The sequence below is a fragment of the Gambusia affinis genome, linkage group LG21 (assembly GCF_019740435.1).
Source record: "Gambusia affinis linkage group LG21, SWU_Gaff_1.0, whole genome shotgun sequence".
Taxonomy (NCBI): Eukaryota; Metazoa; Chordata; class Actinopteri; order Cyprinodontiformes; family Poeciliidae; genus Gambusia; species Gambusia affinis.
The window spans coordinates 1,316,352-1,338,381 of NC_057888.1; the positions used below are offsets into that span (position 1 = coordinate 1,316,352).

The 22,030-nt window shown below is 41.9% G+C and overlaps 3 protein-coding genes across 3 annotated transcripts; 2 read left to right on the plus strand and 1 right to left on the minus strand.

Annotated features, from left to right (window-relative positions):
* Positions 1 to 82: 82 nt before the first annotated feature.
* LOC122824462 (claudin-11-like) lies at positions 83 to 3,116 on the plus strand. The gene is made up of 3 exons (XM_044105185.1): positions 83 to 595; positions 2,031 to 2,198; positions 2,857 to 3,116. Exons 1-3 carry the CDS (start codon positions 370 to 372, stop codon positions 3,114 to 3,116), a joined length of 654 nt encoding a protein of 217 aa, XP_043961120.1. The 5' UTR covers positions 83 to 369.
* Positions 3,117 to 9,297: 6,181 nt separating this feature from the next.
* slc7a14b (solute carrier family 7 member 14b) lies at positions 9,298 to 14,962 on the minus strand. Its single transcript, XM_044105040.1, has 7 exons — positions 14,472 to 14,962; positions 12,721 to 12,957; positions 12,400 to 12,617; positions 11,570 to 11,716; positions 11,249 to 11,457; positions 10,400 to 11,175; positions 9,298 to 9,690 (listed from the first exon to the last, which is right to left on the minus strand). The coding sequence occupies exons 1-7, from the start codon at positions 14,770 to 14,772 to the stop codon at positions 9,323 to 9,325; spliced, it is 2,256 nt and encodes a 751-aa protein (XP_043960975.1). The 5' UTR covers positions 14,773 to 14,962; the 3' UTR covers positions 9,298 to 9,322.
* A 4,379-nt stretch (positions 14,963 to 19,341) lies between these two features.
* On the plus strand, positions 19,342 to 21,562 carry LOC122824417 (tripartite motif-containing protein 16-like). The gene has a single exon (XM_044105091.1). It carries the CDS (start codon positions 19,370 to 19,372, stop codon positions 21,023 to 21,025), a length of 1,656 nt encoding a protein of 551 aa, XP_043961026.1. The 5' UTR covers positions 19,342 to 19,369; the 3' UTR covers positions 21,026 to 21,562.
* The last annotated feature ends 468 nt before the right edge of the window (positions 21,563 to 22,030 follow it).

Here is a 22,030-nt window from a genome sequence, read left to right on the forward strand (position 1 = left end):
CTCCTCTGCTCTCCATCTGGTTCACGTTTGGATCAGATCAGATTTTGCCTGGTTGGCGTTGGGGGCAGGTTGGCGCCACACCCTCAGATAAATCTTAGGATTTTCTTTTCCTTGTTCACATCAACGGGACTCGGTGCAGCAGCTCCTCCTTTTATTTCACTTTCTGAAACATTTTTAGTCGGGGAAAAGCGTCTTTCTGAGAAGTTTTTTTCTGAATCACGCTGAAATTTGTGTTCTATTTCTCCGGTTAAAGAACTTTTGGATAAGTTTTTATTTCCTGAAGGCAGGAAAAGAAACAACCAACAACTAAAAACCCTCAGGAAGATAAAAAGTTGTTTTTTTTGGCATAAAGACGCACGACGGATCTCCATGGCGCACATCTGCAGGCAGCTGATTGGCGTCGGGGGGAGCTGCGCGGGTTGGGTCGGGCTCATCTTCGCCACGGCGACCAACGACTGGGTCCGGACGTGCGACTACTCGGTGGCCACCTGCCTGCGGATGGACGAGCTGGGATCGCGCGGCCTGTGGGCCGAGTGCGTGGTGTCGCCGTCGCTCTACCACTGCGTGACTCTGGACCAGATGTTCTCGCTGCCCGGTGAGCTGCTGCTCCTCAGGAGAACCAGAACCAGAACCAGAACCAGAACCAGAACCTCTGCTTTCTGATGCTTTCTGACATTTTAGCTGCTAGAAAAGGTTTGACTGGTTTTATCATTTAACCACTGAGCAAAAACTCCTCTAAACTTAATTTTTTACAGTTTTCTTGATCAGTAATCTCCAGTTTAATGATAAAGTATTAAAATAAAACATAAATACAGCATCAGCCAGCAGTAACTTTATCTAACAGATGCAAAAAGAAACCAAGAACACCTTTAGTGAACAACTAATAAAACTTTTTCTTTCTTCTTCTTGAAGATCAGAAAGATTCAGATTTTCTAGATTTTCAGAAAAAGCAGAAATAAACAGAAAAACTTAGAAATCCTGCAGCTGGATGCAGGAAACAAAAACATCTTCTGATGTTTTACTTTAGTTTTTCACCCAAACATTGAGATTAAACTTTATTGTTCAGTCCTGGAAGAGAAACCGTGGCGATAAGCTCCGCCCACAGCGCCAGGACTGGACCAGAACCAATGGTACTGGACCACAAACTGTCCCAGTAATAAATGATAATAAATGATAATAAATGATAATAAATGACAATATTGTTATACTGAGGCCATTTTCAAGTAATTTACTGATCATTACATGAAAACTCAGAGATAAACTTTAACTTTTCACACTGGAACTGGAAGAAATTTTAAATATCCAAATTAAAACCAAAAACAATCAATAAACAGAAATAAAAATCACTTCTAATCAACAAAATGGATAATGGAATATTTATCACCAGAATGGGAATCATGGAGCTCATTCTAACTTATAATCTAATTAATTTATTAATGGATTTATTGCTACAGGCGTAAACTGTCTGTGTCAAACCATCCAAAAAGCAGAAAGTCTATTTCATTTTTTAGGTGATTACTATGTTTATTACATGTACATGTGTAATGCAAAACAATTTTATAAAACATTTGATAGAATGTTTTCTTAAAATAAAAATAATTAAAACTCTGGAAACTTATTTTCATGAATCATTTCAAACCATCGACAGCCTGAAGATTTTGGTTTTTTTGGTTAACAGTAAATATAAAACGTCTCCAGTCTTAAACTTTTATGTTTTTGGTTCTTATTTTGTCAACTAGTTGAAAACTTTCTGAAAATAATCAAACTGCGTCTGGATTTGGACTTTTTGCTGCTTGTTGGTTTTGCAGATTTATGATAAATGAAGTTTTAAATCCAAACATTGTGGACTTTTAAATGATAATAAGAACAAACAGCTGAACCGAAAACATGTCAGCGCAGCAGTAACCTGTTGAGGAGAGGTTGATGGTTTGAGACCTACCTCCCAGTGTTCCCAGTGTTCCCAGTGTTCCCAGTGCGCTGCGTTCCAGCGGCTCCAGATGTGTAACCGGCAGCTTGTTGGTGTCTGGCAGCGTACGTCCAGGTGTCCCGGGCTCTGATGATCGCCGCGTGTCTCCTGGGCGTCCCGGCGCTGCTGCTGGTCCTCCTGTCCATGCCCTGCATTCGGTTGCCTAGCAACTCCTCCACCACCGTTAAGAAGCGCCGCACCCAGGTGGGCGGCGTCCTCTTCATCGTCATAGGTGAGGAAGACTCCGGACACGCATTCATTTCCCTGAGCCAGTCGAGTTCACGGGGAACTGCTGAAGTTCTTTCACTTTAAAAAACAAACTTTAATTTAATTCATTAGGATTTAATTCAACCAACTTTAAGCTGTTGGCTGTGAATTACTTAAATCTTTGGATGTGTATTTTGATGAAAAGGAGGGTAAAAAAAACAACATTTTTCTCCTGAATGAAAAGCAGTTCCAGCTTTCAGCAGACGGTATTTTTTCCTGCATTCTGCATGATGTACTCAGCTGTTGTCTTGGAGGATTGAAAGCTATTTTATCTGAACTTAATGTAAATTAAGATGCAGATTTTGTTTGGTATGAAGCTGAATTTTGACTTTAAAGATTTTTATTTTGTAGTGTTTGAGTTTTTTGTGTTGTTTTGATTGTAGGAGCAGCTTCAGAAAACTGAGTTTAATAGTGAGCAGCTGGAGGACACATTTACTCTTCATCTGGTCTGTCCAGCTGCTTCAGAGGAGAAATAAAAACATGAGGTTCCTTCATAACCCGACTGAATCCGTTTGTCTGATTCTGCTTCCTGGTGGAGGAGACGGACAGTTCCTGCCCTCTGGACCAGACAGACTCAAATATGAAACTGATGACCTGTTCCTCATCCTTTCTTTGTCACGCAGCTGTTTTTGGTGGCATAGCGACCGTCTGGTTCCCCATCGGAGCCAACAAAGAGGAGCACCTCATGTCCTTCGGATACGCTCTGTACGTGGGCTGGGTGGCAGCCGGGCTCTGCCTGCTGGGCGGCGTCGTCATCCTCTGCTTCCAGGTCGCCCTCATCACCAGCCCGTCCAGGGAGAACAGCTTCTTCTACTCCAGGCGGGGCGGAACCGCCCGGGAGGTCGACCGCTCCGCCAACCACGCCAAGACTGAACGGGTGTGAGGGGCGACCGGCGTCCCGTCCTCACTGCAGGCGGGTTCACCAGGGATGCACCGATCCACCTTCTACCCAACAGAACCGATATCTGAGGTTTGGAATCAGACGTGAAAAATGTGTCTAACTGACTTAAAACATTTCTTTTTTTAAAAACAAAGACATAAATGTTCTGAATTACAAATTTATTTGACAGCTCTGCTACAGTTAAAGCTGCAGAGTGTAACTCTGTCTCATGCTGCTCATCCTGTTGTGAATACTAAATCAGTTTCCATACCATAAACAGTTTACCTGTAACGGCAAGTTGTTTCTCTGCTATTAGCTTGTTTAGCAGTGAGTACATAAGGATGATTGACAGCACTAAGACTCTCCTCCTGCCTCTGATTGGTTGTTTTTGGTGCATTTTTCAGGCAGCACTAATAGATCAGGGAGGAGCTGGAGGACGTCGATCTTTTTAACAATTATGTAGAAACATATTTTTTATAAAAGTTACTGCAGCTTTAAACACAACATCGCTTCACAAACCTGGTCAAACACTTAAAAACAACTTCAATTTGTTCAGTCAGAGCAATTAGGATTATAATAACATTACATAACAGGCGATGTAAAAATATGGAACAAAGAAACCGACAAAAACAGCCGGCTGACAATGTTGGTCAAACATGTTAGAATAAACTGCAATAAACCTTTTAAATGGTTCAGAAAGAGCAATAAAAATACTAAATATAATATAAAATTAATAATAAAGCGCGACCACAAAACATAGAATTAGGCTGAATAGATCTGCACTTATCAATCAGGCACCTTATCACTGATGCAGGATCTAGAATTTCATTTAATATCTGGACCAATACCGATATTGATATTGGATCGGTGCATCTCTAGCTTTATGTATCCATCGGATCTTTTAGCTTTAAGCTATTTTATTACTCTGTTTTCTGTTTCTCTGTTCAAACCGATCCTCCGCTGATGTCTAGTAAAGTTGGATCAGAAATTTACCTGAAATGTTTCCTATGGTACAGTCCCAGTAAGAAGGTTCTGGGTTCAAATCCTGACCTGGGTTGTTCTCGTTCTGGACACGTCCTTCAGCCCAGAAACACCGATGTTAGCTTCTCCTCCTCCATCCCTGTCGGATCAGTTTTCTGTCCGCTACTTCCTCTCTCCTCGAACAGGCAGGCTGTTGATTACTCTGACCGCTGCTGCCACCTAGTGGCCGGAGGCCGGTTCATCACTCACGGATGAGTAAAAACAGAAAAGCACTTCAAAAAGCTTAGAACGCATTACAAATGCCTGATTTGATCATTTAATGCTCTAAAATCACAGAAGCCTTTTGGGGAAATATAACAAAGAAATGTAAATAAATAAAAAACATAATTCTAGTTAAAGGGGCAGTATCATGCAAAATCAACATTTTGAGCTTCATATCATGTTATAATGTTATTCCCTCATCAAAAACATACTTGGAGTGTTACTTTAATTCTTCATGCATGTTTGAGAAATCCTGTAATCTCCATGGCAACCTGGTTGGACCTAGCCCCTGCTGGCTAGTCTGAAGGATCCAGCTCCTTCAGACTAGCCAGCAGCAATTAGCAAACACCTGGTTGAACTGCAGATCAGAAGTTTGAATCAAGTCATTCTCAATATCTGTGGCATTTTTAACAACTCAAGGTAACAGAGTTACTTGATTGGACTGTAGGAAGAAACTGGGACTGTAACCTAAAGTGTGGATTCCCTTTATGGACTTTCAGCTGCACAAAATGTTTCACTGGAAGGAAAGTTGAATGAATTCCAGTTTTCATCTGAATTCAGGTTCAAACAGCTGGACTTAATCCTGTCAGGAAAATTACACAAGTTCAGCAGATTAAACACATTCAGAAGATCTTTTTATATCGTTTTAAATCTTTGTCATATTGTTAAACGTTTGAGCTTCTTTCATTTAGATTTTAATAACTTTTCTGTGCTGATTATAAATGAGTTAGCTTAGGTAAATTTTAATGCTAAGTATTTCTGTTTGTCAGTTTTTCCCACTTTTTATATTTACATTACTTTAAACAAAATGTATGATTCTTTTTTCTTTAAATGATTCAGAAATAAAGGTTTAATTTTACCTTAAAATTCAGTTTCATTTATTTTAGTCAAAATAAATTCTTTCACAGCAATCATTCGTTTGTTCACTTTCTCACAAAAACCAAAAAATAATTTTGAAAGGTTGGTGGGGAAAGTTAATCCATGATGCAGCAACAAAACCAGAGATGTTCTGGAGGACCTGGGGTGTCCAACCTGAGGTCCAGGGGCCACTTGTAGACCCTGGACTGACTTAGTGTGGCCTGACCCAGACTGTGATAGGGTTAGGGTTAGGGTTACCCTTACCCTAACCCTAACCTGTTAATGGAGCAACAGGAACGTGATGCATACAGAGACTTCATTATTTTTTTAATTTAGGTCAAATTATTATTAAAATGTTTCTTACAACACTAATGATTTGCTTTGTTTCTTTCTTTCATACTAACATCATGAAATCATGAAAAAATGTCTTGTTTCGTCTGGTGAAACAAAAATGTCAAACTAACTAACTGAGTAAACAACATTTTTTTGGTTCTCTTTAAATATTTCATAACTTTTACACAAAAAACAACGTTGGTGGTCCCACATCTGCTTTCAATTAACTTTATTACTTAAAACCAACTTCATAAACTTTATTAAGTACAGAAGGTTTGAGCGCATCTCTGTCAATACTGAGTTACTTTTTCTGAGTCTCTGCAGGAGACTTTCATGATGTGGATGATTAAAATCAGGTGTTTTCCAGAAGGAAAACATCCAAAGCATGCAGAATGCTGCAGCCGCCCAACAGTCCTGAACACCGGCACAAACAGAGGGCTGAGCTGCTGCTGTGGTGTTTCCTTCTTTCAGAAATGTAATGAATGGATTAAGCCAATGGAAATCAACATCCTGGTTACGTCACATGTGCTATAGAGCAGGGGTTTTCAAAGTATGAAAGGGTGAGCCCCCCTTCAAGGAGCTTAAGGCCTGCTGCCTCCCCCGTGGAGGGGGACGGAGGGGGGGGGGAGGTAACTAAGTTACTTTCCAAGTCAAGTAGTAACTAACTGCAGGAAAGTAACTAACTGCAGGATTAAGTAACTTTTTAGTTACTTTCAGCAGCTGCTAACAACAACGCTCCGCCTCCTGTGAAAATCACATTGAGCTTTGCCAATATGTAATTGTAAGTTATTTTATAATGGTAACATCAACAATGTGTCTCCACTGATAAGGTTGAACTGAAGAGGAGATTGTACAAAAAATAAAAAACATGAGTAATTTGTGTGGTCCACTGTTGTCTGGAAAACTCAAAGAAGGATTTTAAAGCCCCCCTCCCCCCAGCCTCCAGATTCTGCGTTACGCCCCTGAGTTTGATGTCGCAGCACAGAGCTCCTCCTGCAGCTCCACAGCTCAGATGGCTGCGACACTTACCGTAATATTAATAATTATAACGGTGCTAACTTGCCATTATAACTATTGCCAACTACGGACACGTTCATTCGTGGCTGTTTTCACGTTTATTGCGCTGTTCATATTGGTCTCGTTGTTTGCAGTTTTCTGGAGCGCAACGCGAAGCTCGATGTCATTCAGAGGTAATACATTAACTTGACATTAACAAAGACACAGCGGGACGGATCATCTGAGAAATGATGAACAGGGAGAGACGGAGTAAAACTACCTTAATGACGGACAAATTCTGGGATTTATTATGAGTCTCTGCTTATTTCCAACCACAAATGAGAAACTTCACGTTCAAAAACGAGCCCAAAAAGGCGCAACCCGCCGCTCATTAAATCTGCAAGCGACTTTAAAAAAAATGAAGCCCAAAGCCGCTAATAATAATCGGACTTGGCGACAGAAACTCAAAATAGTTCCAGTTTTTCCACCAACAAAACGCGCATCTCCCTCCATTGTTTACATTTCTGTCGCATAGAGACGTCGGTCACTCGACAAGACGAGTAGAGGAAATACGATTAAATAACAAAAGAAGATAGTAACGCAAAAATGATTTTGATAAGTAACTGTAGTCTGACTACTGGATTTGAAATAGCAACGTGTTAGATTACTGGTTACGGAAAAAAGTGGTCCGACGTCAGTAACGTTACTGACATCACTGGCCAAAACATCCTCTAAGGGGGGAAACATTTCCACTGATCCCCGCTCCACACGCGCACCCCACAGTACCAACTTTTTCCTAAATCCACAGAGTTGATCGTGTGCGTAAAAGACGTTTCTCTCACATCAGTAGACAGCAAGCAGATAGCTTTTCCGGTTTATTTTTTTCCCCTCGCACTCGCACCGCGCCTCCCCTAAAGTGCTCTGGCGCCCCCCAGGGGAGGCGCGCCTCACACTTTGAAAACCGCCGCTATAGAGCTTTGGAACGTGACGTCACTGCTGTAGGCGTAGGGATAGGAGCGCCATCTTGTATGTCCATAAACATAACCAACAAAAACGACTGTCACAGATATTTTGAATCCAAGTTACTTAAAATTATTTAGCAATGGTTCGAACTTGCTACGTTATTGGATGTAATGTCCGATCAGACGACCGAAACGGTAAAAAGATGGAAAACAGACTTTAGCTTCACTGTTTTCCTGCCTGTAAACAACGAGGAGGCTAAGCTAAGGTATCGAAACTAAGCTAAAGGAGCTAAGCTATCGGAGCTACTCTTCTGATAGCTAAGCTAATGGAGCTAAGCTAACGGAGCTAAGCTAACTGAGCTAAGCTAACGGAGTTACTCTTCTGATTAATCAGTTTAGAAATAGCTGGAAGGCCTCCTTTCCATCACCCTAATCTGCAGAGCAGGATGAGGAAACCAACCAGATTTATCAGCAGGTGAGTTTGTTTGCCGTTGCCGTGGCGATACCTGAACCTGATCAGGAAGTCAGAGAGCTTCCCGGGTCTGGAGCTTTATTGTTCTCAACATTAACAGCAAAACGCAGGAAGAGAAAATGTGAGGATGAGGAGACAGAACATCCTGAAACAGCATCCACCCAGACCAGAACCGGACCAGAACCGGACCAGGTTCTGATTGACTGGAAACATTGCTCAGGTCTTTATGATGATCCATCATTAATCCATCGATTATCAATAGGTTATAGACTGGTTCTGATTTCTGCAAAGCAACAGAAGCTGCATTTCCACCGAACATCAAATTACACAACTTGAAATTACGAAAATTAATTTGAACTTCAAGCTGCGTGAAAACGTCTGCAAGAAAATCAAAGTAAGTTGATCATTTAATTCAAATCATTAGAAAGGCATCTATGCGAGGACACGCTGTTAGCAATAATCCTGTCTCCGGAGCAAGCATGTGGCGACAGTGGAAAGAAACAACACCTTTCAACAGGAAACCAGAACCTGTAAGAACCCGTCAATCAAAACACAGAGGAAACACAAACAACTAAACCATTCATACCGTAAATAAACCAAACATCAACCAAGAACACGAGCAGCTTCTGACCGAGACTCAGTTAAATAAAGAAAATCATAAATAACTTGGAGCTGGGTGAAGCAGTCCACACCTCAACTGATTATTCACACAAAGACAAATACTGTCAGATTTTAGTCAGCAGTTTCTGGTTCTGGTTCAGTTTCTAGAAACCAGAAACCTTGAAGACACTGAGTGGTTTGCTGTCAGGACGATGATGATTCTTCTTTAAACCAGACTGTTGATGGTCTCAGAGGCTCAGTTTGAGCCCGTCATGTCCGCCAACATGGCTGCCTTGGTTTGAATAAAACTTCTAAAATGACTGATCTGTAAAGGATTTTATCATCGTTAAAGGGGCAGCATCATCTAAAATCTTCTGGATTCTTGTATGTTTGAGAAATCCTTCAATCTCCATGGCAACCATTCAGGTGCAAAAAGCCTGGTTGTACCTAGCCCCGCCTTCCAGGCGCAGCTCCTTCAGACTAGCCAGCAGCAATTAGCAAACATCTGGTGGAGCTGCACATTACTGCTCAGAGCAGCGCTGGTGAAATGTTGTTAAAGGGTTAATAGAGGAGCCATGTTGGGATGAATTCCTGGAGGCGGAGCTTCAGAAAGAGCAGGAGATTTTAAAGAGACAGAGACTCAAATTCAAGGAGTTAAATTACTAATTAATATCTTTTCAGTCATATTTGATTTACAGCTGGAAAACACATAATCCTGTCCCTTTAAGGTTTCAGTCCTCCTGAATTCAGTCGTCTTCATCATCAAACCCAAAGTTGGTCCGTCCTTTGGACTTGCTGTCTCCGGTCGGGTTCTGGACTCCGGCTCCAGACTGGTACCCCTGCTGGTTCCCATCATCCTCTCCCTGGCTCTCATATGGCTCCTCCTCCTGGCCCGGGTTCTGGTTCTGGTGGCGGTGCCGGCTCTCCTCCGGGGCGGACCAGCCCTGGTAGGGCCTCTCGTCCTGCTCTTGGGGGCAAAGGTCGTCGTCAGGGGAGAAGGTGTCGTCCAGGTTGTCGTCGTAGCGACGGTAAGAGCTGGCGTGGACCTGCTGCTCGCGGGCGTCCAGCTCCAAGGTGCTGTGCCAAACGCCGTAGCAGCTGTAGATCAGCAGGCCTGAGGGCAGAGGGAGCAGAAAACTCTTGTTTCTGAATTATTTACCATTTTACAGAAAACTGGGCTTCTAGAAAAATATGCAGGAATGTTTAACACTGCCCACTTCTCCCAAACTGCTAACAATCCACCAGTGGAGATTATTCAGAGCAGCTGTTAGAAACATGAGGCCTGACTGTCAACAGCCCAGTAGGACCAGAAACTCCGAGTTCAGTTTGACAGGAACTCAGCTTGAAATGACATTTAATGCCAGTGCTGCCACCTGGTGGGCAAAACATTTTCACGTTGCTTCACAATGTATCAAATAACATTTATTTATTTGTGCGATATTGACTTCATAGAACCATTTAGATGCAATATTCTGTCAGTTACCATATTTGAACAAACATGAAACAAACAGAAATAAAAATGGACTGTTGATTGGACTGTTTCTGACTCCGCCCACATTTGGGTTTGCTCCAAAATATGTCAGGTCTACTTATTCTAACCCTCAAATAAAAAGGTGAAAAGACACTTTAAGTACCACAACATTAGTAAATAAGAGCTGAATTCAGCTGAATTTCACAACTGAATGTAACTAAATACTTATAACTTAAAGTTCCTTTAAATCAGATTATTTCCTCTTTATATGCAGCATTGTGTACTGACATGTAGGAAGGTTTTGATGCTACATTTGGAGTCTAAAATGAACAATCTGAAGGTTTGAACTGACCTATCAGACACCAGATAGTGAACCTGGCCCAGGTGAGAGAGGACAGTTTCAGCATGAGGTAACTGTTAACCAAAATGGCCGCTGCAGGAACGAAGGGAACACACGGCGCCATGTAGGGCAGCCTCTGTTTGCTCTCCGGCTGCTGTATGATGAGCATCAGGAGCTTCGCCAGTGATCCCAGCATCAGAGTCGCCATCAGGCCGGAAAACACGGCCGCGACGCCTGAGCCCTGCTCCACACCAAATATGACGGTGGACCAGAAGAGGAAGGACATGAAGAAGAGGGACAGGGTGCATCTGGTGACGATCCGGCCCGAGGAAGGGGTTGGGCGAGCCGTGGAGTCGGGGATTCCCAGCCGGAGTCGCAGGGTGTAGTAATGGCCGCCCAGAAGTCTTTTCAACAGAGATGGAGGTCCGGTGTGGAAATGCGAGTCGTCTGATTCGCCTTCAGTCCCACCAGCGTGGTAGGAGGATCCGTCACGGTCGCAGCCTTCCGTCATGATGTGGTCGTCTTTGGTAGGTTCATCTCCGACGTCCTTGATGTTGTCCACGTCGTCCTCTGAGATAAACTGGTGTGTGTCCGTCTCTTTGTCGGGCTGGTAGCGGAGCAGCAGCACACACACACTAACCAGAGTGTAAGCCAGCAAAGTGCCAATGGACATCATCTCGATCAGGTCCTGCAGGCTCACCAGCAGAGCCAGAACGGCTGCCAAGCTTCCCGACACCACACAGGCCACCGCTGGAGTGTGTGTGAGAGCTGAGACGTGCGCCAGGAACCTGCAAATACACAAAACAGTAAATGAGCTTTTGTTTGTTTTATGATGTTGGTGTGTTTCAGCTGAGTCTTCACCTGAACAACAGACCATCGCGGGCCATGGCATAGATGACCCTGGGCATCGGGAACAAGGAGCCCAGCAGTGAGACGGTGAGTCCAGCTATGGAGCCGACAGCCACCGTGTATTTTCCCCACATGAAGCCGTGAACAGCAAACATCTCCATGAGTGGAGCGGATCCATCGATCAGATTATAGGGAACCATAAGAGTCAGAATCACGCTCACCTGGAGCGAAAACAACGACCACAGTTAGAGTTTTACTGAAAACTGCTTAGGAATGAGGACCAGGAAGAGACGGAGTGTTTTTCTGTTTAAAGATGGACGTCTGTGGACTGACCGAGACGTAGGCGGTGAGGCAGGTGACCAGCGAGGCGGTGATGGCGTAAGGGATGGAGGTGTTGGCATTTTTCGCCTCCTCTCCAGTTGTTGCGATGATGTCAAACCCAATGAAGGCGTAGAAACACGTAGCTGCACCTTTCATCACCTAAACAGGGAAAAATTACAGAAACTGCTAAAAACTTTGAAAATTTGTAGTTCAAGTGCAAAAGTAGCAGCAAAAAATTAAGGAGCAAAAAACAGACACTTTCAAAGAAAAGCTGGTCGAGACTGAAAAATACTTTCAAAGTGAGCAACAATTAAAACCAGGAGTTATAAACAGAGTGCATGATGGGAAATTTTACTCCATGGTTTCCAAATTAAAAGCTCCTTAAAGATACGAGTTTAAGCATTTTGGACTATAGATAAAAAGAGATGGAGAACATTTCCACCAAACAATATCAGAAAGTTTGAAAACTCAGAGACTTGCTAGTATAAATCAGGAATGTTCTAGAAAACAATGTAGAAATTTCAGAGTTAGAAAAGTTGGATGTTTTCTAGAAAAATCTGAAAATTTTTGAATTTTTTTTCCAAGTTCTTTCAAAAAAAAAAAAATTTCAGAAAATTAATCTCAATTGAGTTTCTTTCTATTGAATTTTTGACTCTCCAAACTCAGAAATAAACTCTTTTTTCTCCATCTATGGTCCTAACACTGCTGTGCTTTCAGGACAACAGGAGTTTACCATATCTTTTAAAAATGTCCTCCTTTAAATTAAAAACTAAAGTAGCTGTGAGTATTGTTTAATATTTCTGATTCTGGATCGGGACCGTGTGAGCGTCGCCACGTCTCACCCCGGACCAGCCGTACGGCAGGAACCTGCCGCCCTCCCAGTTGCTAGCCGACAGGAAGAAGAGCCCGGCGACGATCATGAAGGCCCAGACGACCCCGTTGACGACGTTCAGGACGTTATTGAAGCCCACAGAGTTTCTCACACCGAGGGCGATGATCGCTGTGACCAGCAGGGCGATGAACAGGGCCAGCAGGTCGGGATACGTGTCCTCACCTTTACCTGGAACACACAGGAAGAGAATGAATGACTTTCTGGATCGGACCCAACTTTATTTTAGGACCACAGCAAACTCCAGCACAGTTAATGAGCAGCAGTCACTGACCGAGTCCCCGGAGCGTGCCCAGGTGTGTAATCATGTAGTTACTGATGCTGTGATTGGCCAGCGAGTCGAACATGCTGCTGAGAGCCGACGCCCCGGCCGCCGTGCCGATCAGATACTCCAGGATCAGATTCCAGCCGATGAAAAACGCCACAAACTCGCCGACCGTCACGTAGCTGTAAGTGTACGCCGAGCCCGTGGTTTTAGGGACCCGGACTCCGAACTCTGCGTAGCAAACTCCTTCAAGGAAAACACAGAAACATGACAACAGATGAATCCAAGTTCTGACAAAAACATCCAAAAGTTACTAATGAAAGACAGTAATGAGGCAAAATATTAGATCTTTGTTGACAATTTGAAAATGGGTAGTAGCTGTTTGAAGAATGTATGTTGAACTAAAATCATTTTTAAATTGGTGCCAAAAGGTTGAAAAAATAAAAAGACAGAAGTTCCAAAAATATGTAAAAGAATTAAAACTGAAGGAGAAAAAAATGCAGAAAACTTTAACAGGTAGGCCAAAGTCAAAGACAACAAAGTTCAACAAACTCTAATGAGATGGTCACCAAATAAACGTCAGATAAAAACGGTGGAAACATGTTGCGTAAGAAAGCGAGAAGGCCTGCGTCACTCCTCATGTTTCTGTCCTTTTACCAAATCAGCAGCAAATATATTCATTCATAGGAGCAAAACAAAATGATAAAGTATCCCTGTTACAAACGACAGCAGAAATAAAAACAGCACAAGAAAAAACTAATTTTAACGTATTGTTTCTGTTTACAGTTAGGCTAATGGAAGAGCTAACGCAGCACAACAAGCTGGAACAGGAAGCTAGAAGAAAGCAGAATAAACTTACTAAAACTATTGAGATCATCACAAAAATATAATTAACTCTAACGTCTTTACATTGAACACAAACAAAACAATATGGACTGTAACTGAATTTTATGTACAAGGTAGCGTTAACCCTGTAGCACAGCTAGCTGCTCCAGGAAGCTAAAAAGGCAGCATATTAAAACTCAGGGAATACTGAGATTCCAATAAAAGCATTATTAGAAATGGCACTCTGAAAAAGAAGGACATAACTGAAAAATACAAATCCAAATTTTCATTTATTATGCTAGCATAAAAGCTAGCATTGGCACTAAAGCAAAGCTAGTTGCTACAGACAGTTAGAAAAGCTTGCAGTGAACACTGAGATCCAAACAATAATATAATTATCTCTAGTGTCCCTAAAGCTCATATATCAAAGAATAAAACTGCATTTCCATGTTTTTGTTCAAGCTAGCATTAGCACTGTAACCCAGCAAGATGAAACAGGAAGCTAGAAGAGTAGTAGATTAACAAACATGTTACTGATTGTTATTACAGATGTAAAGAACAAAATTACAAACTCTACACTTATTGTTGCTTCTTACATAAAACCATAAAAACTGGGGTTAGCATTACCGCAGCTAGCTGCTACAAACTTAATTAGCTTTTCAAAACACAAAAAACACTTTCAGAGATTTTATTTAATTTTATTTTAACATTTGTTTTATTTTTCTGATTTTTAATTTTCCTGATATATTTAATCGCTACTTTCATTTTATTGATTACATGAAAGGGAACTACAGACACATCATTTCCCTTCCAGATCAATAAATATCTCTCTGTCTGCCAATTCTTTAATTTTTCTATAATCAGTTGGTTTGTGTTGGTAAAAGTTCATTTTTAAAGGTAATCTCAGAGTTTCCATCATGGTTGAGTCCGTTTACCTGACAGTATGGAGGCCAGCGCCGCAAAGATGAAGGACAGGATGACCCCAGGGCCGGCCATCGCCTTGGCGACCAGCCCGGCCACCACGTACATCCCGGTGCCCACGCAGCTGCCCACGCCCAGCGACACCAGGTCCAGGGTGGTGAGGACCTTGGCCAGCCCCGCGGCGGAGCCCTCCGGCAGCTCGGTGAGGTCGTCGGCGCCGTGGCCCATGGAGCCCACGGGTTTGGTCCTCAGCAGGCGGGAGCTCATGGCGAACCAGGCCTCGCCCGGCGCCAGCCGACCCAGCCACGCCGCCATCGCTCCACCTGCTGATCACCTGCTGATGTTAACGAGCTTCACAGCCTGCCTGCCATCGCTCCAGTCTCACCCGGACCGCACCAGAACCAGAACCAGAACCAGAACCAGAACCAGAACCCAGAGGAAGAGGAGAGAAGCTATGAAGACACAAAACGACATTCACTGAACGCCCAGATGGATTTCAGATGGAGGTTGCTGGAACGGAGCGGTTCTGCTGGTTTCCATTAACATGGTACCACATTCCTGAACTGGTTCCAGTTCAGCGCAGCAAAAACCTTGAAGTGTTTCCAACTCTTATCTCTCCTTGCTGAGATGATTCCACTTTTATTTCAGGTCTGTTTGGTCCGTCAGCCTCTGATTTAACATCCTGCTGCGGTTCCTGTGGACCTGCTGGATTTTTATTCATTATTCTACAATAATATGAAAATTATTTGCTGTTTGTTTTGTATCATTTTAGTCAATACAGGTCAAAGGTTATTGTTGTGTCTGTTTCTGCATCAATTCAGAAAATGTTTAGCAACAAATCTAGTCCAGGTTTCCTGTTTCTTCTTCTTGTAGTTTTCTAGCTGGAAGATGAATTGAATCTTGTTTATATTTACTGACAGAATCTTCAGTGGTTAGAAGATCTGCAGGATTTGGAGATTCTGGAGGATTTTCTACATTAAAATTATTATGACTTTATATGAAATAAACACACATTGTAGTAAAATTCACCTTCATTTGTGCTTTAAAACCAGCAAAATATTCATAATATGCAGAACCAATATTGAGTCCTGCCTTTGAGGTTCTGGTACTGTGAACAGTTGGGTCCCAGTTGGTTCCCAGTGGGCCCAGTTGGTTCCCAGTGGGTCCAGTTGGTTCCCAGTGGGCCCAGTTGGTTCCCAGTGGGGCCAGTTGGTTCCCAGTGGGTCCAGTTGGTTCCCAGTGGGCCCAGTTGGTTCCCAGTGGGGCCAGTTGGTTCCCCTGCTCTGCTGTTCTTCTGACCCACTAGAGCGAGACTCGCTCTCTGAAACTTTAATGACGCCGTGGATCGACTTTCACAGCGGAAAACTACAACAAACCAACTTGTGGTCCTGTTAAAGTTCAGCTTCACCCACCAGGTGATAAAAACAGAAACATCAGCGACAAACAGCAGCAGATTAAAGCAGCAGCAGCAGCAACACACCTGAGCACACAGGTAAATACTCACTGGCCGTCTCCGTCCGGCTGCAGAGCGGGTTTGAGCCGCGGCGCTGCAGAGTCACTTTAACCCTGCAGACCGGCGTCATGTGACCAGGCTGCTGAAATATTCAGCATCATGTTTGACTGCAGCTGATGTTTCTGTGGGAACTCAGCAGGCGGGTCCCTGTGGAAAAAAGGTTCTGGTTCATTATCTGCACAATAAAATGGATACTTTCAGGAATAATTTATGTTTTAATGTTAATAAAATAATATGAAGGATATAATATGAGCTAAAGTTATAAAAGGAACGCCTGTATAAGTTTCCCTATTGGTCAATCAGTTGCTATGGAAACAATTTAATATCAGTTTGTTATTGAAGCAATTTATTTAAGATAAGAGGATTTATTTGTTTCCCATGGGAAAAGTTTGACTCAAAAGAAAGAACAGAGTGACAAATACTTCAAATCAAAAACAATAAATACATAAAACTCAAACAATTAATTCAATAAACATATAAAGCAAATAAACCAGACTGTTACTGGGTTTGGACCAGTTAAAGACTGAGTTTTATACTTATAAATTAATTTTTAAAAGTACATTTTAAGAAAAGCAGCAATGAAATTATAACTTTTTTCACTACATTCTGAACAAAATGATATTAAATATTAAATAAACTAATTAAAACAAAAAACTAAATGAAACAGCAGTTTAATACATTAAGTAAAGGTAGTAAATTTAGGAAAAATAAATAAAAAAAAATAATTTAAAATTAAAAAAAGACTGCAGCTGATTTTTTTAAAGTTCTATTAAATTAAGTTAAATTATATATATATAAAATAAAATGAATATTATTTAAATGAATAAAATGCAACCAATGGAATAAATGAATGTAAAAGACATTATTCTATGAATTAAAGTTTAAAATCTAATTTAATAAATAAAATAATAAAAGTGAAATAAAAAAACTAAATTCAACTGAGAATATTTCAGTGTTTTCATGAACACTGACGGTTCAAAGTAAATAATGTAGCATAAAACTGCAGAGCCTGTCAGAGCTGGATGTGGTGTGTTGTTATAATCTGGTGGTAATCTGATGCTCAGAGTCAGATTACAGCCTCACCTGCAGGCTGCAGTTTACAGAGGAAACGGGACACGCAACAGAAAAATACTTCAGAGTCCGGCAGCTTGAAGTCAAAGATTTTAGGTCATTTTCCAGCAATTTGGATGCAAATATCATAATTTAACATCAGCCTGAGCAGGAGAGCATCAGGATGATGGAGAATCGATATGCCACCAGAGCAGAGCTTGCAGCGCTGCAAGAATGGCAGCAAAGACGCTTCTGTCCAAGAAAGTCCACAGATGGACAACAGAAGACACGAGTCCACCACAACGTCCAAATGAAGCCGGACTGAAGAGCTCCTGAAACCTTTAAACTGATCAAAAGTTTAATATCCTTCATGTTCCTGATGAAGCTGCATCATCGCTTTGTTTTTACTGCAAACTTTCTCAGACCTTAGAAAGCCCAACAGAGAGGCGTCGTTTTTATTATGGTTCTCAGTTATTATTCAGTTTTTATTTAGCTCTGAGCCGGCCCTGCTGTTCCACATGAAAGTGAAAAACCACAGTGGTTCCAGTCACAAACAGGAACTTCTTTGTGTCAACAGAGCAGACTGAATCACATGTGGGGATCCACAAGGCTCAATCTTTGGGCCCTCCTGTTTAATATCTACATGCTCCCCTACCTCAGGTTACAGCAAGTTTCGGGAGCCTGGACATTTCCCAGAACATTTCCCACCAGTGGCGATTCTAGCCCAGTATTAGGGGAGCTTTAGCTTTAGCTTTAGCACCCTAAAACTGTATCTCAGCAGCCCTGAATCAAGTTGCCACCCGTCCCGTAAAATACGGAGTGTCCGTTAAATGTTGGCCTTTAAATGTGTGTCTCGTATTAAACCGATACATAACTGTCCGATAGAAACGCCTATCATACACACATCAACACCAAGTTCAACAATAATGGCCAAAATAAAACAGGAAATATTAAGGTCAGCTACATTCTGGCGGGAGCTAAAGGACCCCAGAACGCTGCGGACCGACGCTGAACGTCACGGTTGCCTAGAGACGGACATTGCGCAGCCGCGGTGAGCTGCTATCATGACATTGTTTTATTGGTGGAAAAACTGAACATCTGTTGTCAGTTTAAATATTCACCCTGCTGAGACTTTCCTCGTTTTTTATTTGTTCGCTGTTAGAGTTTTATCTGATTACTGACCATCTGGCTGCTTTTGGTTTCCATTTGCAGATAAATGATGGAGTTTCAAAGAAACTGTTGACTTCATCATAAGGAGTGAAAACCGACCCAGTTTGCAGCCATTTTCATGTGTGTAAACATTGACTTGTGGGCGTGGCCAACAGCAGCCTATTAGGATTTAAAGTGACAGAACTTGGATTCTGACAGGAGCTCAAAATATGCAGAACTGATCAGACTAAATTGTCATTATCTAATGATTTTCATTAAACTCATAATGAACATGTTTTGTATAGAACATAACCCTAACTTCTTCATAATGGATTACCTTAAAACACACGTTTATCATTAAAGTTGAATTTTAATAAAAGCTCATTTTTATGTTCAGTTTGGTTGTTTCTATTCTGGAGCTGCTGGTCTATAACGGCGGTCCAGGATGGCAGCAGCTCCAACAGCGCCACCTTCCCTCAGAGTTCACCAGCGGTAACATCCGCCCTCCGTCTGCCAGTAATGAATCTATCCAGATAAAATAAGGAGTTTTTTTCTGCCTGTCTGTTGAGTTTCAGTCAGTCCTGAGGATGAAGGATGAAGGACAGCAGGGACAGAGACGTGACGCTAAAATAAATAAAAATGACAAATAAATTTTATATATATATATATATATATATATATATATATATATATATATATATATATATATATATATATATATATATATATATATATATATATATATATGGATCTACAACCTGAATCTCTGGAGACACAAGAAGCTCTTTGGTTGACATTATTAAATGATGAAATATTTCTCTGTTTGAATTTAATTCTTTGTTTTCTCCATAAACAAACACGGACTACACTGGACTCTGTGGTAAATTTGGTCTACAACCAGCCTCTCTGATTTTACTCTTCATAAGTTTCTGTTTGAGTAAAATGAACATTGTTCTTTCTGAGGCTGTCACAGCATTGCAGAGTCACACCAGCTGCAGATGCTTTCAGTGAACTGATTACATTTTAGATTTCTAAGTTTAGATAAGTCAGTTGTTTTGAACAAAGAAATGTGATGACAGTTAAACTTGATATTCCTCTTCTTCCTGTTCTGAAACGCACCCTGATGCTGGGTGGAGCCAAGATCTGCTGAAGTTGAAAGCTGAATCGAAACTCACACAATCACTGTGACTGAGAGCAGAAATGGAGCAGAATCAGCTGGACAGAGAAACTTTCTCCTGTTCAATCTGTCTGGATCTACTGAACGATCCGGTGACGATTCCCTGTGGACACAGCTACTGCATGAGGTGTATCAAAACCCACTGGGATGAAGAGGGTCAGAGGAGAATCCACAGCTGCCCTCAGTGCAGGGAGACGTTCATGCCAAGGCCTGTCTTGAAGAAAAACACAATGTTTGCAGCTTTAGTGGAGCAACTACAGAAGACCGAACACCAAGCTGCTCCTACTGATTCCCGCTATGCTGGACCTGAAGACGTGGCCTGTGATTCCTGCACTGGAAAAAAACTGAAAGCCAGTAAGTCCTGTTTAGTCTGTCTGGCCTCCTACTGTGAGAATCACCTGCAGCCTCATTATGATTCAGCTGCATTTAAGAAACACAAGCTGGTGGAGCCGTCCAAGAACCTCCAGGAGAATGTCTGCTCCAAGCATGATAAGTTGTTGGAGATCTACTGCTGCACTGATCAGAAGTGTATCTGTTACCTCTGCACTATGGATGAACATAAAGGCCATGAGACAGTCTCAGCTGCAGCAGAAAGGAAGGAGAGGCAGAAAAAACTCCAGGAGAGACGAGGAAAAATCTGGCAGATAATCCAGGACAAAGAGAAAGATGTGAAGCTGCTTCAACAGGAGGTGGAGGCCATCAATCACTCTGCTGATAAAACAGTGGAGGACAGTGAGAAGATCTTCACTGAGCTGATCCGTCTCCTCCAGAAAAGAAGCTCTGATGTGAAGCAGCAGATCAGATCCCAGCAGAAAACTGAAGTGAGTCGAGTCAAAGATGTTCAGGAGAAGCTGGAGCAGGAGATCACTGAGCTGAAGAGGAAAGACGCTGAGCTGGAGCAGCTCTCACACACAGAGGATCACAACCAGTTTCTCCTCAACTACCCCTCACTGCCAGCACTCAGTGAGTCGACACACTCATCCAGCATCAACATCCGTCCTCTGAGACGCTTTGAGGACGTGACAGCAGCTGTGTCACAGCTCAGAGAGAAACTACAGGACGTCCTGAGAGACTCATGGACAAACATCTCACTGATGGTCACTGAGGTGGATGTTCTACTATCAGAACCAACGACAAGGGCTGGATTCTTAAAATATTCATGTGAAATCACTCTGGATCCAAACACAGCACACATACAGCTGGGCCTGTCAGAGGGGAACAGGAAGGTGACGAGGATGAATCAACCTCAGCTTTATTCTAGTCATCCAGACAGATTCACTAATTATTCTCAGGTTCTGAGCAGAGAGAGTCTAACTGGACGTTGTTACTGGGAGGTGAAGTGGGCCGGGTCGGTTTGTGTTGCTGTCGCATACAAGAACGTCAGCAGAGCAGGAGGTGAGCTTGAATGTAGATTTGGACGCAATGACAAATCTTGGGCATTAGATTGTCAACAAAAAGGTCTTGAATTTGTTCACAAAAGCATCTGGACCTCCATCTCAGGTCCAGTTTCCTCCAGACTGGGAGTGTATCTGGACCACAGAGCAGGTCTTCTGTCCTTCTACAGCGTCTCAGAAACCATGACTCTGATCCACAGAGTCCAGACCAGATTCACTCGGCCGCTTCACGCTGGGGTTGGGATTGGTTTAGGAAGCTCTGCAGAGTTCAGAAAACCCACCTAGATTTCCTCTCCTCTGTCTGATGGTTGATCCGGGTTCATGGTTCTGATGTCTCTGCTGTTCGGTTCTTTGCTGGTTTAAATGTGGCTCTCTGTGTTCTGCTGATGTTTTCTTTCATTATTATGATACAGAAATATTTAAAAGTCTAAACTTGTCTGGGCTCTAATGGCTTTAATATTTGTACTGATGTATTTTATATTCTGGTTTCTCTTCCACTGTTCTGCAGAACAAATGTTGTTTAAATCATTTGGAATTGAAGTGAATTGGACTTGATTCTGCTTTCCTTATTGTGATCCAAAGAAAATATGAAAAATCAACTTGGAAATTATGCTGTTTTATGTCTACTTTGGCATTCTTCAATAAAACGACTTGATTACAGAGACATGTGGAATGTTTTCTCTTCATTATGACAATAAATTGTGAGTTTTGTAATCTAAAATACAGAATTTTTTTTAAGTCTCATGTGATTACATCTACATGTGGTGGTGGGTTTAGTTTTAAGGTCTTCATGTTTTCCAGTCATGGTTCAGTAAACCACGGCCCCAGATCTGATCTGGGTAAGTTAGTTTGATCTTTGAAACAACCAAAAGCTACTAAATCTGTGGGAAACTCAGAATGTTGAGGACGTGATTAGCACAGACTCATCATGATTTCAGAGAACCACACAGATTAGATTGTTGCAGCCGTTTGTAAAGTTACACAGTAACTTACACAGGTTTATTTTTGCCTGTTAAGAAAAAAAAAGAGTTAATTGTCAAACTAAATATTTAGGTTCCTAGCTAAATTTCTAGCTCGTAACTACATATTTAGCTCAGACGCAAACTAGCTTACTGATAAACGGAAGTGGAACATCAAAATAAATGCTGGGTTTTGCAGACCTTTTATTAGACTCCACAGCTGGCGGAACTGAATTGTTACAGTCATCGCTCAAGTAATGTTTTTATTATATATATATATAATCGATTATTTTACTATTGATTTGGCCAACGTGTTAACTGAAAACAGGAC

Coding starts and splice junctions, on each gene's coding strand:
- LOC122824462 (XM_044105185.1), top strand. CDS start 370: ATGGCGCACATCTGCAGGCAGCTGATTGGCGTCGGGGGGAGCTGCGCG. Junction 596..2,030: donor CCAGATGTTCTCGCTGCCCG/GTGAGCTGCTGC, acceptor GGTGTCTGGCAG/CGTACGTCCAGGTGTCCCGG. Junction 2,199..2,856: donor CGTCCTCTTCATCGTCATAG/GTGAGGAAGACT, acceptor TTTGTCACGCAG/CTGTTTTTGGTGGCATAGCG.
- slc7a14b (XM_044105040.1), bottom strand. CDS start 14,772: ATGGCGGCGTGGCTGGGTCGGCTGGCGCCGGGCGAGGCCTGGTTCGCC. Junction 11,717..12,399: donor TGCCGTACGGCTGGTCCGGG/GTGAGACGTGGC, acceptor TTCCCTGTTTAG/GTGATGAAAGGTGCAGCTAC. Junction 9,691..10,399: donor CACTATCTGGTGTCTGATAG/GTCAGTTCAAAC, acceptor CTCTGCCCTCAG/GCCTGCTGATCTACAGCTGC.
- LOC122824417 (XM_044105091.1), top strand. CDS start 19,370: ATGGAGCAGAATCAGCTGGACAGAGAAACTTTCTCCTGTTCAATCTGT.